The following is a 14,374-nucleotide window of genomic DNA, read 5'->3' as shown; positions in this document are numbered from 1 at the left end:
TGTGTGGTATTATTGCACGCAGTCCTCACTCGGTCAAGAGCCAAATTACTTTTTTACGGTGGATATTGCAATTCATTTTTTTTTTTTAAAGCTTCAATAAAAAGGGCAAATGGTAATGTTATTTTCAATAATAAAATTTACTGTATTTACAACGATACTTTATCGGTACAACGTCATCCAAACTGAAGTGAATGTTTCATCAAACCTTTATACTGACAGTCTGGCGAGAACAAAGGCTGCTGCTTCGATTTCATAGTCCTTGATCAAAGTTCCTTCAGCAGAATGCACACTGATCTTGAGGTCTGCCCAGCCAGTGGTAAGTAGTCGGACCCTTGTAAGGTTTCTTCGGAGCAATGGTGCCTCTTTCTTCTTGGGTGGGGCCAGTGTATTCATCACTGAAATCTAATTTGAAGCTGCGCTCCTCAGTGAAACTGAATGTTTTTGTACTTAGTGTTGGGAATCTGATTGCGGCTCTTGAGCCTCCTCACTGCCTCCCTCATGTGTTTGGGCTGAAGAGGTGGCGTGTCTCCCCACTTCTCACAAACATCCAATGCTGTGAAAACCCAAAATATTTCATATTACTTATTTACATCTCAGTCTACCCAAGTGTGGTATAGATATCTTACCTTCCTCAACTATTTCCCCAGCAAAGACTTTGGAGATACCAGACATGGCAATGACCACGTTCTGGGACACTGAGGATCCCGTAATGGACTGGATCAGCTAGAAAACAAAGCACACATCAAGGTGATTCTTCGTCACCTTATTGTAAAATTATTACAATTATTATTTATAACCCCTTCAAATAAGATATGCTTCCTGCAGGCATAAATGCTTTGTGTTCAACTCAGAAGAACCAGACTATAAAGTATGTAAATTTGTGGGTAACAGAGATAAGATCATTATTTCAGTATATACTTTTTGAGGTAGTTTGGTAGTGTCCCATAACATTTTTCTGATAGTAAAAATGATGTGCCTTTGCTCAATAAAGCTTTGGAAACACTGCAATAGTCAAAACTTCATACCCTCTTAATAGCAGCCTTAGGGAAAGCAGAACGCCTGTACATTTCATAACGATTCAGTTGGTCTTCAGAGAAAGATGACACCAAAACCCTTCAAAAACGCAGGAAGAAATGTGTTAATGGGAATAAAACGAATAAGGCTTGTGTTTGGTTGAAAATATCTTACTGCATCTTTTGTATTTCATCCTCATCAACCTTTTGCCGCTTCTCCTTTTTCTTTTCTGATTCCACCTTCAGTCTTTTCGACGCAGGCTGACCCGAAGTCCCTTCTTCTTCATCCTCTGCTGCTGCCGGTTCCTTTAGAGACAAGAGAAAACAGTGGGCAAGAATTAGTAGCCAGTCAGCTAGGTATGTAGACCTAAACTTTACATTTATTTACATTTGCATCATCCTGTTTGTGCTGGTCTTGTGGGGAAGACTCCTTTGGTTCGTCTGTAGTCTTTTCAGGTGCAGGAGACGGTGTGTCCTCGGTCACCTTGGCGTTAGGCTTCTCATCTTGGCCGGCTGCTGAGTTCTCAAGTGTGCCCTCAGTTTTGATCCGCGCAGGATCAGCCATTATCACTCAATCACGACGACAGCGTCAGACGCTGCAGGATCAATAAGACTCTGACTCTTAAGCCTTGTTTATCGACACACAATAGTATTCGTAATATTGCAAAAAATGCGTAAGAATCGTTTTTTGTTTTTAATGCATGCAGTATTTGTTTAACTTTACTTAAATGCATGCGATGCTTGTTGGCTAGCTAAATAAACATTAAGAAAAAAGTCATTACCTTTAATGTTGTCAGGCGTCAACCTAACTTCAGGGAGCCTAACGAAGGTAAGCTAACACAAACGATCGTTTTGATGGGTAACTATTAAATAAACGCGGCCGATTTATCTTCAAATTATGCTATGTATCCAAAGAAGAGTCGGGCAGCACTGTAGTGCGTTACGTCACTTCCGGTTCCTGCCTGTACAACCTTTATTAACAAATAGCTTACAAAACAGACTGCATTTCGTCAAACCTTTATTGATAAAAACCCAACTTTTGAAACTGACACCGTTGTTTAAAATGGTCATTAGCGCACCATTTTCTGCCTTTTGAAGTTTGCTTTTAAAAATTTGACAGGATCATGTAAGAAATAAAAATAATAAAATCCTGTTGTAAAATTAATCAATTGCCATACACTTCGTGCGTGTTGATGAAACACGGCAAAAGACAAAAACCGAGCACCACTGCGCACGCTGTGATTATTGCTTTAAAGAGCAAACGTTATACAGATAAGCAAAAAGGTGTATTTCACCCTTTTTCTTTTATTGACTACAACTACGGATTAAACGTCACATTGTTATTGTTCACTGCCGTCACCTGACGAGCTATTGTGAAATGTTGCCGTCCACACCCACCGAGACAAGTTGACAGGTGACGCATAAAAATACAGAGAAAATCAAAAGGTGTTCAGGGATGACGCCGAGGTCCGCCACACTCTGTATTTTTCACTGATCACCAGAATACGGAAAATTAGTGGACACTGGACAGTTCACTTGGAAGGGACGCAGCCTGTCTCTGTGCCCGCTTGCGTATGTGCCATCACCTTGCTGGCATCAATATCGAGCCGTTCGGGGAAGGGTGTGTGCCATGTCCGGGTCCGTGCGTGTGATCGCCTGCGGGGGGCTCGGCTTGGAGATGCAGCAAGAGGGAGCAGTTTCGAGGAAGTGACGGACGCCGCTGAGGGGACTGGCCAGAGGAAGTTTGCTCCATGGTGGTGCCGTGCGCCGCAGCGAAACTTTCCCCCCTTTTTAGGCGCCAGCGACGCCGTGGAGCGGGTGGACGCGTAGAAAAAGCGGCGGAGGCAGCTTTTTGTTTCCGCACAATTGAGGAATACTAACTTGGGATCGGGAGAGGAAGGAGGGGTGTCGCGGAGGAATCTCACAAGCAAAGCCCGTCCTTCTCCTTTGGTTTTTAACGCATCCACAATGGGGAAGGAGCAGGAGCTCCTCGAAGCGGCGCGCACGGGAAACCTGGCCGCGGTGGAGAAGCTTTTATCCGGGAAACGACCATCGGCTGGCACCGGCAGCGGGTCGTACGGAACCGGTGGAAGTGGCAACAGCGGCGGCCACGCTGCCTCCTCGCATACGCTCTCCAGTCTGCTCAGGTAGGCTCTATTGGAGGGAAGGAGACGCTGAGTAATTCCATTCCGTTTTGCAATATTTCTCTGTCAAATAGTAGCCCTGTCTGTTCTGTTTTATTATGTTGACTAATCAAATCTGCAAACTCATATGAGTATGTTTAGTTGATGGTGCAAACATGATGTCAAAGCCAGCCGAGTGTATGCGCATGCATGCATGCATGCTTCTTTGTTAGCTCCAAGCCAGTTGTACTGTAATGTGCACAAACCACTGGCAGGCTATCATGCAGCTACATATCTATTATAAATTAGTACAAGTAGTTAAAGAAAATGATGAAAATAAAGTAAAAAAAGACTCTGCACTCTCACTGGTGAAAGTGTAGTCATCAAAGCAGCCCAACTTTCATCTAAACAAAAGTCAAATGTGTGAGGAAAGCTGATGTGTATAGTGCGTGTGCGTTGACTGACTTCAGCTGCTTGTTGCAGAGGTCGCAAGAAGGGGGAAGTCCTTGGTGAGGTAAACGGTTGATAAGGTTTTAGCCACCATCTTAAGGATTCTGTCTTCTAGCTGACTTTAATGATGCTTATTTCCATACAAACGATCAAGTCTGTACATGCCATTTGCAGTCTTCCAGGAGTCTGTCTTATAATAAATGCTCGGCCCTAAAAGGATGATATTGGTTGTGTGCCAGTAGATCCATTTCTGTTATCATTTTGAGGTTGATTGTTTTGCGAAGATTTTCCCATTACCTGAAATACCGGCGAGCCAAAACAGCATGCACTATCTCCACTTGTTCTATGTGTAAGTCTTTTATCCACAGTCTGCGTCATAGCTACGATGACAACTCAAAGTAATCGTAGCTATGACGCATCAGCATCATCAAATGCGGATGAACTGTCAGTCAAAGCATCCGAGCCAACTTGGTCGAAAGTGTTACTGTAAAATCAGGAGTGATAAGTCGGTCTACCTCATGCGGGTCATGTAGCGCACTCAAATTTAATTACGGTAAAACCTAATCGGAAATCCAATTCAGAGTCATAGTTGTTGAGGCTGACTGCCTCACAAGGGTGGCTCGCCCACCTCCTCAGACAGATTAATGGGAACGTTGTGAAATTAGTTATTTCAGAAATGATTGTGTATTCCACAAATTAAGGACGTAATAGTGAAAGCAGATTAAGCCTACCCTAACCCTAAACACTACCTTTATTAACAGGCTAAATGGAATCATTAATATCATGTAACGCAGTCTGACGTTTGTTTTCACTAGCTTTTGGCGTTCTTGCTTTGGAATGGGGCGCATGTCAAGACCTGCAGTGTTGTCATAAGCATGCAGTTGTGAAGCTCGGCTGTGCGGAATGTCAGCTTTCCCAAAAGGCCTCACCCCAGTAGTTGCCATGGGACAGGCATGGACCCAGGCATGTAAATGATGCCCCGGCCCTAAACATTTGCGCCATTAAAATCACAACAGGACAGGCAGGGCATCTTCAAGCTGCAAGGTCACGGCAGCCTTTGAATTGCAGACACGTGGTGCAACCTATGTAAGGCAGTCTAGACGCTAGCTGGTTAAGACTTAATCAGCTGCGCCTCTGCTGGTTGCAGGGAAGTAATCCGTGCCATTTACCCTCAATTTCTTCATAAAGCATTATTGACAATCAGTTCAACTTAATTAGCAGAATTCCAAGAATTAGGCTGTCACTATCGAATATTTTTAGATTCCACCGATTATTGCACAGAATAATTGAATAATCATATACAATTATTATTATAGTGTAGTAATTTGTCCATCACAAAAAATAAATCGGTCTGCTTTCATAAAAGACTAGGTAAATCAAAGAATCATTACTTTGGAGAGGATTTTTTTTTTGGTCCACTTTCTGCAAACGTAAGCAGTGGCTGTGGGTGAACTGAAGGTAATAAAAAGTACCTGGCAAAAAAAAAAAAAGAAGCAAACAATCTGCCTATTGAGAGGGAAATTAACCGAGGAATGCTGGGAGATCTGGACGGACACCCTGAGAGCTTAGCCAGATGAGGGCTTGTCTCGTAGCTTCACAGCCACATCCTTTGTCCAGCTGACAAAGCCTTGCAGGATAGCTTTTCATATTCATACAAGACCATTTGGGGGGGGGTTTCTCGCCTGTTTTGGTCTCACAAAGAAAATTGAGCTGTCATCTGGCTCGAACTAGACCACCTATTTAGGGTGCCCTCCTCATTAGACCAATAGAAATCTGCAGTATTTTGTGATAGAATACGCTGAAAAAGGTTCTCTGGATCCGTACGGTTTATTGTCTTGCCGGGTCACTTTTCGTAAGAACTCGGCTTGAATTTTAATTTTGGCTGGGCTCTGCTCCAGATGCTTCCATCCCATTACGTCCGCTATTTCTGGCTCATCCTAATCAGACTGAAGCTGTCAGACTCAAGTCACCTTCAAAAAAAAGAAATGTGCTGGAAAAAAACATTAACATCGAAGTTGCTCTCTTAAAATCAGCGTATGTGAACGAAGTGTTTCAATCCTGCAAAAATTGAGTTCCAAGTTATGCTACAGTACTGCACTGCGCTGACCATTCTAATGTGAGTGGCAGGCTTGCTAGTCACATTGCATCAATTGTAACCTCGGAACCTAGAGAAACTCTATCTGGTTCAACCGAGCCGGCAGCGTGGGTAGCTGGGAAAGTTTACACTGCCATGTTAGCATTCCAGGAGCATCTGAGTTTGCGACACGCTGTTCTGCGTGTGACGTTTACGGTGTTACGCGTTTGACAACAAGACACCTCGTAACAGTGACGAGTTCCTCGTATGTGTGAAGGAAGAGTTGAAAGTGGTCTTACATGTGGATGCTGAAAACCTTTGTAGACAAATATTGCACAGTCAAAACGCTATCTATGGATTGTTTATGAATATACATTCGTATCACAATGCAGAATGTCCATTCCGTTAAACATTAATATCTTGGATGGATCTGTCCTGACCTAGATTGTCGCTCGTGTGATGTGTGATGAATGAAATGGTACAAAACAGACTCGGGTAATCCCATGTGTGCGTGTTAATATAAACTTCAGTTCACTCCCCCATTGAAAATCTTGCAAAAACAAATAGATGAAAGAGAAAGATAAGAACTCTGACAGTTGTGGGGGTTTTTGTGGAAAGAATTTATGAGATATGGGCTCCCCACTGTTTGGACATGTGCAGGCCCATTAGTGGCCCAGACGTTTGTTCTGTGTGGTCCCGTGCATGGCGTCTCCCACCATCTCCCAGTCTTCCCTTCTCAGCAGTGTTTCTGCTCACCTGCTGGGTGCACAGCCGCACCCCTCTCCATATCCTGACTACGAACATCTGACACTCACTTTAGTTGAAGGTTGGTTTGCAGGAAGCAAATAACGTTTTTTGCAATTTTGCAATAAGTTAAATAAAACCTTTCTGGAATGAGGTTGACTAATTCGTATATACACAAATAGATTTTTTGGTTTAGTTTTCATGAGTCGCAAGTATCAAGATTGAACTACACTGTCATTAAGCAAAACACTTGATAGATGTTGGTGGTAGAGTCACAAGTTCAGTTTGGAAAAATGCCAGCGAGAAAATGGGCTGTGATTTAATGTGTGTGTGTGTTTTATAGCTTGCCATCCTTCTTTTCTACAAGTCATCTCCGCCCGTTGCCAACATTGCTTTTCATGCCCATCTTTTTGGTTCTGCTGTAGGCCTTTTGACTGCTCCCTTCTCAGTCTGTGGGCATCCGTAGTTAATCCACATGTCACCTCCTCCTCCTCTCTGTGAAATGCAATACCGCACTTGATGTGTTCATGAGCCCCTCTGTAGACTTTTAATTGGCTGGGGTCACAATTGAATTTAGCTTTCATTTCAGTAACAGAGCGTTAGTCTCTCAGATCTCTTTTTAATGTTCAATTTAAGGACATCATCGCATGTCACGTGTGTTTTATAGCTTAGTGCTGTGTGGTATGGAAAATCCTAAATCGTGACTTACCAAAGTAATAATTTTATATTCCGATAATGACATATAAGGTTTGTTTTTACACTTAAAATAACTAATGGTGGCAATTGAACTTTTCTCCATATAGTAATCAAGATAAAGAAAATACATTAAAATTAATAAAAGTTTGCTAGAAATAAAACAAAATCATCCAATGGCCAAATAAATACCACCATTATTTAAAATATCTCTTAGTATAAATATAACCAACAAAGTGCAACAAACTAAAATAAATACATAAATGAAACCATTATCAGGTTAGGTGTTTAGTTTTCGTTTTCTTATTTTCAGAAAGTTATAAAGACTAAAATAATAATAAAAAAAAGTCATCCTGATGAAAGACAATAAAAACTGAATTAGAGCTCTGAAGCAAGCATTTTCAGAATGACTATTATATTGAATAGAATAAGCAGGCATCCTGTTTTTTTCCCTTTGCTGTGTTACATTTTCATTTAGTCACTGTTTTGCAATCTGAGGTCATATGGCTTTCGAGAACATCGAAGTTTCAACTGTAACCAGGCAGACCATGAGATCACAAATTCCTCTTGTGGAGTAGTTTCCCGACATATGTGTCACAGACATCCCGAGGACTCATCCTTACTGCCATAGAATTGTTGCATAATTTGCTAGCGAGCTAACTTCAAGTGTTGCTTCAGAGGAATAGCCCTGTTGTTGTTTTATCTGTTTCAACATGCATCCATGCACGTTGCCTCTGTCTTCTGACTGATATTGTCAGACACTTAAGCAAGACTATAGTCTTAGTGTTATGTTCTTCAGTGAATTTGTGGCAGATCAGACCATTTTGGCTATTGACTGATTTTATGTTGGTTTGAATTGTACTGTAATCCTGAGTTAGGATGGTACAGATTATCAATAGAAATTTGCCAATCATATTGTCTGTCTAACATTGAAACACAAACTGAGCATTTAAGAAGAACAGTGGGGATTTATGATTAATCCAACTGTACATATATGCAACATGTCAGCATTCGACTAGTATCAGTAGGCTAATGGATAGGACTCGAGGGAAATATTATTATCTGTCGTCTCTTTAAAACCAAGCTTTGTACAGCACGGAATTACAGCAACCGAATCTCTTTCGACTTCTAGTTTCATCCCGTTGATATTCCCTCAGGGAAATTAAGGATTAATGTAGCCCCTTCAAAGAGGAATTCCTTCGTCGCTTCCCTTGAATGCCCACACCCCCTCGTCCGCTCGCGCTCCAATCCAAATTGTGTGTTCTGTCTTGCCCACCGCCCAGCTATTGGCCTTAAGCCCCGTCCCTGCGCTACGTTGGTTGTGAGCCCTAGTAAGAGGATGATGGTGGATTGTCCGGCACCACACTGATTTCTGGCCTGAGTGCCAGCTCGCCAAAACTCTGAGAGGATGAGGTGTTGTGACTTTTACTACTGCCTGCTGTAAATGTAGTGTGTGTGTGTGTGTGTATGTGTATGTGTATGTGTGTGTGTGTGTGTGTGTGTGTGTGTGTGTGTGTGTGTGTGTGTGTGTGTGTGTGTGTGTGTGTGTGTGTGTGTGTGTGTGTGTGTGTGTGTGTGTGTGTGTGTGTGTGTGTATACATACATGCATATACACACATATATATATATATATATGTATTATAATATTATTATATTATAATATATACATATACATATATATAGTACTATATGCCACCATTTCCCTTCCAAATAATGTTATGTAATCTCATACAACAAAAAACCCTGATTATAATTCACAATTGCAGTGCTAAAAAATATGTAAGTCCTCTTTGGAGTAACTATAAGTCCAACTAAATATTAAAATAGTCACACATCAGAGCCCTGTAGCAGATTTTGTGACATCTATCTACATACACTGTTAACATTGACCAAGTAACAAAAAGATTTGATTAAACCTGGCTCTAAATCTTGTATGAGAGTCTTACGATTAAACTACATTGTAGAAACTATCAATATTCAAGAGTGTGACCATCAGTGCAATAAAGTCAAAGCCGTACTAATTGTGTGCCTGATGCCAGGCGGGACTTCTTGTTCTTCTCTGGTAATGCTTTCTGCACTCTGCCTGATTTCGTTAACTTCTCCTGTCCTAGTTGCTGCTCTGTTCATGTTTGTTAATTTGTTTATGGTCTTTTTTCCCCCCTCCTGCTGTAAGCTGTTACATAATTCTTTCATCTAGGACAGAAACCAAAAGTCGGGTTCTCTCTCCACTTGTGCTTATGATGTGTTCACTGGCCACAGAAACGTGGCATTGGTGTACACTTTGAGCCACGTTGTGGTGGCCATTACGACTCCCTCGCACGGTTTTCAACCTTATGCAAAATGACAAATAAATACCAGCACTATTAATGTCGTACCCTAAAATGTCATTGCTGCTTCTTAGAGGGACGAGAAGGAAGCATGATTGTAGCTTCCCTTCTTACTTCACAGAAGCTTATCAAGGCCCGGCTTTTCCTTACACCCGAATAATTTATCCTTGCGCATTCTGTTTTTTTTAGTGCATCCTCTTGGCTGCCTTTTGTGATAAATGAAACTTTAAAGACATGCTGAAGGGAATGAACTGTCTGTGACTTGGAGATGGTTTCATCCCTGTGAATGAGTGTCAAGTTCATTGTTCCGTGGGCCGCAGATGTGCAGCGCTGACTATATAATTACACACTGCTAAGAACTACTATGGGACATGTGGTGTGAATGTTAGTCTACTCTTTCTCTAGCCACGTGGATAGAGGGTTCTTCCGATGTCGAAACAAATATAACTTTGTGTCTAGCCATCCACCCATCCATCCATCTATCTATCTTTTTTTTTTTTAATTCACCCAGTCGATCATCTCTGTAAAGACAGCACCTTGCAAATTCAAAGAACCAAATCACTGTTAGTTGAGTTAAGTGCATCTTCAACGGTGGAGGAGAGCGAGATTGGAGTTTTCCAAACTTGCAGTCGTTCGGTAATTTATTACTCAGTGCTTTATCTGGGTGCTGCTCACGATCGAATACATAACAAAGGTCTTTTGTGCGTTGGTCTTAACTGGGAATAACAAAGATACTGTAAACTAGATATGGTGAGCTAATTTTAGCTTCAGCAACCTGGTGATTTTCCTTCCTGGTTGGAAGCTGCAGACTGTCTCTACTGTCCTCATAAAGATCTTGCTCGAGAGGGAGCTTGCGATTTTCTCCCAACACGGGCGTTTTAGGTTTAAGCTTCGATTTCCCGTTTGTGGAATGATACACTAAAAGAACAAATCTTCATTATTTCTATTTAATTTTGTTTTGACAAAAGTTCTTCCCAAAATGCAGATACCCAAAACATCAATGTGATTTTTGATTAAAGGTACAATAGCTCTTCAATGATCAACAAATCAGCATAATGATTGTAACTTCGCTCAACAATAAAGAGGCAATTCAGCATTTTGTTAATTAATTATCACTCTCTTTTTTTGACCAGCATCTGGAGAGGTCCCAACGTGAATTGTGTGGACAGCACCGGATACAGTCCGCTCCATCACGCCGCCTTAAATGGACACAGGTAGTGGTTAAATGCCACATCTATATATCCTCCACATTACACGAGACCGCGAACCAGTCCCGATGGGACTATAAGGCTATTGATTACCTGTTTGTAAAGACTATTTATTATATTGCTCTTTAAAATCTGACCTGCCTCATCCCTTCTTTAACCGTCAGCGAAGTGGTGGAAATGCTCCTGCGAAACGAGGCCTTGACCAACATAGCCGACAACAAGGGTTGCTACCCTTTGCACCTGGCGGCGTGGAAGGGAGACGAGCGCATTGTCAGGTTGCTCATCCACCAAGGACCTTCCCATCCCAAACTCAACGAACAGGTTGGATTTACATTGTAATGGTGTGTGTTGATGTTATTATCGGAAGAGGTCAGCCATTAAATGTCTCAAGAACAGGCGTGTCAGACTCTTTATAGTTTTAGGGCACACAAATTGAGTTGTCATATAACTGGATAAATGTTATATATTAAAGATAAACAAATACATTGATACATGTATGAGTTGGAGTCCACCAAACGACGCTTTTTGTTTTTGTTGTGAAGATGTTTGATTACACATTTTGAAAGGATGGTGGCTGATAACAACAGAGGTCAGCTCAACATTCTGCTCACTTTCATACTCGCACTACGTCGGCCCTTTTGACTTATCCAATCACCAGTGAGGAGTCATCTTATAAATATTCATAGTCACATCAAAAGTCAGATAATATGGAACTCATAACACAACACATACTAACTGCAGGGTTGCTGCACTATTTTTTTTCCACATTCAAATTCATCTTGCGGGCCAGAGTAAATTATTTTGCAGGTTGGCTTTGGCCCACAAGCCATTTGTTTGATAACTCTGGGCCATTCGCTCTCCTACAATGGTCATCAACTGTTACCTCAGCATTGCACGTCTGGATGTTTCTAAGTATCTGACTTGTGTGCATTCTTCTCCCAGCATTATGACTCACACTTGATACTGATACTATGCTACATGGAAGTTCTTTGGCACCCAGTTTGCGTGAGAAGTGCTTGTTTGTGCTAACCATTTTTAAGCCAGTCACAGTAGGCAGGCCTATTTTGGACACGCAGAAATGACCCACTCTGAGCTTTATATTGCAGCTATGGTCAAATATTCTTGGGGGGGGACAGATCATAATCTAATTCTCATTGTGGGCCATTTCTCTTAAACTAATCCTGACATCTAATTGGTCATTAACAGTTGTGTTCACATATTTAGTTGTGATGATCATTCATGTGTATTCATTTCTTGTCTCTGATCCAAATCCATCAGCTTATCTTCTTTTCCTCCCTCCCAGAGCTCTGTAGACCATAAAGAGTTCAAACGCTGTGGGCCCTTTGACCCTTATATTAATGCCAAGGTGTGTACACTGCGCTGCTGCAATGTTTTCCTTTGAGCGCTTCTCTGCTTTGCTGCTGTCGCTTCGCTGTGGGTTTGTCGCTGCTGCTGCTTGCAAGGCCGCTCCGCTGCTGAACCTCACGGATGCTTTTATGTAGCTCTTGTGGTACTACTAACGCAACATTGGAAATGTTATGGCTGGGCCACCAATGCACATACATTTATTATTAGCAATCAAGTGTTATATGTACATGTCAGCAGTTATGATGAAGTGACACTGTAAGAGTTACTGTGTTCCTTGTTCACGTTAAATAATATCTTCATTTAAAGAGGGGCACCCATTACCTGCATCAATGTTTAAATTCAGTTGTTGACTCTGACTACCCCCCCCAACCCCCCCACCCCCCCATTTCTCCTTTGTAGCAGTGCAAACATTTCAAACCCAGCCTCCATAATTGTATTCATAGCAGGCATAGCTGGAAGCCCACCGAGGCCTGTACATAAAGCCGCACACTATTTTTGAACATGGTCAACTAATCCTCTTAGTGTTTGGATGGCTAAGGATGACTTTCTGCTATAGCGCCACGAAGCCTCGCTGTATTGTCCAATTTATCGTTGCCTTGCTTTTCAGTTGTATCTGTTTGGGTTGTGGTTAGAAATGATGTCTAAGTAAGCGCATCGTGGCAATTTGATGAGGGCACTAGCTACTTTTGCGGCTAAATAATTGATTTATTGTTATGAATAAATTAAAAAAAAAAACGCAAACATACTTTGGTTGATGGTGTCATGTGTGTCAGTGAGCCATTCCAAGAGGAGGAGGAGGATGGGTTGTGTTCAGTGTCGCCATCGCTTTGCATCAACATCAAACGGAGATTTCCATGACACACTTGTCCGTGCGGAGTGTGCAAATGGCTGGATTGGCCCCGCCTCCTACTTGGTGCTCATAAGGTTGCTCAGGAGAGGATGAGGCAGGCGGTTGCCATGGTAACGTTGTTGTTGGCCCTACGGTGGAGGCAAATGACCCACTAGAGAGGACAAGCAGGTGTAGGCTGGAACTTTCAAGAGGGAGTCTCGCTTCTTCTGTGGTCCACCTCACGCATTGGAAAACCTTCCCATCTGGAGTTGTCATCTTGGATCAAGAGGCCCAAATACCTGAATGCTGGACTTGCACTGTACTTTGTCAGAAGAATTTGTATCTAAAAAAGGTCCAGTGGTTTGGCACTGCCCTTAGAGCCTCTTAATCATTATTATTCGGTCATTTCTATAGTGCATTATCTTTTGTATTCAATCCATATCACTTTCAGTTTCAGTTTATTTTTTCCATCATTATTTTTTTTTATTTTGTGCAAATGGCAATTTTTTTTTTGCAAATCTTATTTTTTGCAAATAAAATTGATCAACAAAGGATATTTAGTGAAATGCATTTAAAGGTGCTCCGAAATACAGTCGTCATCATCGTTTCAATAATAGTATGGCCATTGGTCTGCTCAGGCTCATGTCACTGTACCTCTCACGCAGGCTTCATATCGCTATGTAGGTCACTTGTCTAATTAAATATATGTTTCGATGAATTCCTCCAACCATGCGTGCATATCTGAGCACACCACATTTGAAATGTAAAACCGGCTCTACTAGTGTTGCACCAAGTACCGGTTACCAATACCGAAACAAACACACGTATGGTATCAAAGTCAAACATTTTGGTATCGTGAAAACACCAGCTTGTCATAATAATCCACTGCTCTTATTTTCAAGGGATGTGGTGCCTTTTGCATGTCTATTTGTAATTTGAAATGTTTTTATGTCAGTTGTGTATTGGGCCCATCCCAATAAGTCCTTATGGAACCGAAGCTAATCTTTCATGCAAAAAGGAGTTAAAGTCCAGTGCAGAGAATCATAGTTTGTGGCAGGAAGTCAGTGAGATTCACCTCGTCCCCAACGCTGCAAGGCCTATTTACTCTGGAATGTGTGACGGTGTCCAAAAAACCAAAAAAAACTATCATTACAGTTCCCGCTCATAGATGAGCAACGCTATCATCAGAAGTGATGAAAACTAGTTTCCCAGAACCCATTTTTGTCTCACTTAAAAATCAAAATGGTGTTGAATGTCTTTAAAACCTGCTGTGGATGAATCTCCTGTTCATACGAGCGAGTGTATTATTCGATTGTGACCACAGGCAGATGAGACGCTGGCACACGCAGCCTCTTGGTGCACAAGCAGCAACAGCTGCTCCAGCCCACGCCTCCTCGGCCACCGCCGGGGGTCCATGGTGACGTAACCTCGCTGTGCCGCCAGCCAGCTTGGTCACGTGACAGAGGTCGCTCGTCAGACCGCGTTATCGTCTCTGGGGCATGTTTGCTTCTCTCTGTCACTAAGACTTCTCGATGGAGAAAAAAA

General features: G+C 42.0%; 2 protein-coding genes across 7 annotated transcripts in view; one reads left to right on the top strand and one right to left on the bottom strand.

Moving 5' to 3' along the window:
* Positions 1-113: 113 nt before the first annotated feature.
* On the bottom strand, positions 114-1,988 carry taf11 (TAF11 RNA polymerase II, TATA box binding protein (TBP)-associated factor). Its single transcript, XM_037244223.1, has 6 exons — positions 1,796-1,988; positions 1,402-1,609; positions 1,189-1,319; positions 1,026-1,113; positions 627-723; positions 114-553 (listed from the first exon to the last, which is right to left on the bottom strand). The coding sequence occupies exons 2-6, from the start codon at positions 1,576-1,578 to the stop codon at positions 423-425; spliced, it is 624 nt and encodes a 207-aa protein (XP_037100118.1). The 5' UTR covers positions 1,579-1,609; positions 1,796-1,988; the 3' UTR covers positions 114-422.
* A 411-nt stretch (positions 1,989-2,399) lies between these two features.
* LOC119117695 (ankyrin repeat and SAM domain-containing protein 1A) overlaps positions 2,400-14,374 on the top strand; it is a 31,473-nt gene continuing 19,498 nt past the window's right edge. For 3 of the 6 annotated variants that reach the window (XM_037244164.1, XM_037244148.1, XM_037244140.1), the window contains exons 1-4: positions 2,400-3,160; positions 10,558-10,638; positions 10,797-10,953; positions 11,936-11,998. In XM_037244164.1, coding sequence (XP_037100059.1) covers positions 2,982-3,160; positions 10,558-10,638; positions 10,797-10,953; positions 11,936-11,998 — 480 coding nt within the window. In that variant the 5' untranslated portion in view covers positions 2,400-2,981. The remainder of the gene's footprint in view (positions 3,161-10,557; positions 10,639-10,796; positions 10,954-11,935; positions 11,999-14,374) is intronic. The other 3 variants (XM_037244155.1, XM_037244174.1, XM_037244183.1) reach the window with 3 other exon arrangements.

The sequence above is a fragment of the Syngnathus acus genome, chromosome 2, assembly GCF_901709675.1.
Source record: "Syngnathus acus chromosome 2, fSynAcu1.2, whole genome shotgun sequence".
In the NCBI taxonomy this organism is placed as follows: domain Eukaryota; kingdom Metazoa; phylum Chordata; class Actinopteri; order Syngnathiformes; family Syngnathidae; genus Syngnathus; species Syngnathus acus.
This window is presented reverse-complemented; position numbering and strand designations above follow the sequence as displayed.

Excerpts from the sequence above, each read along its gene's own strand:
- taf11 (XM_037244223.1), bottom strand. The coding sequence starts at position 1,578 with ATGGCTGATCCTGCGCGGATCAAAACTGAGGGCACACTTGAGAACTCA. Across the intron at positions 1,320-1,401 it reads ACAAACAGGATGATGCAAAT|GAACCGGCAGCAGCAGAGGA; the intron begins GTAAATAAATGT and ends TTGTCTCTAAAG. Across the intron at positions 554-626 it reads TGGGGAAATAGTTGAGGAAG|CATTGGATGTTTGTGAGAAG; the intron begins GTAAGATATCTA and ends GGGTTTTCACAG.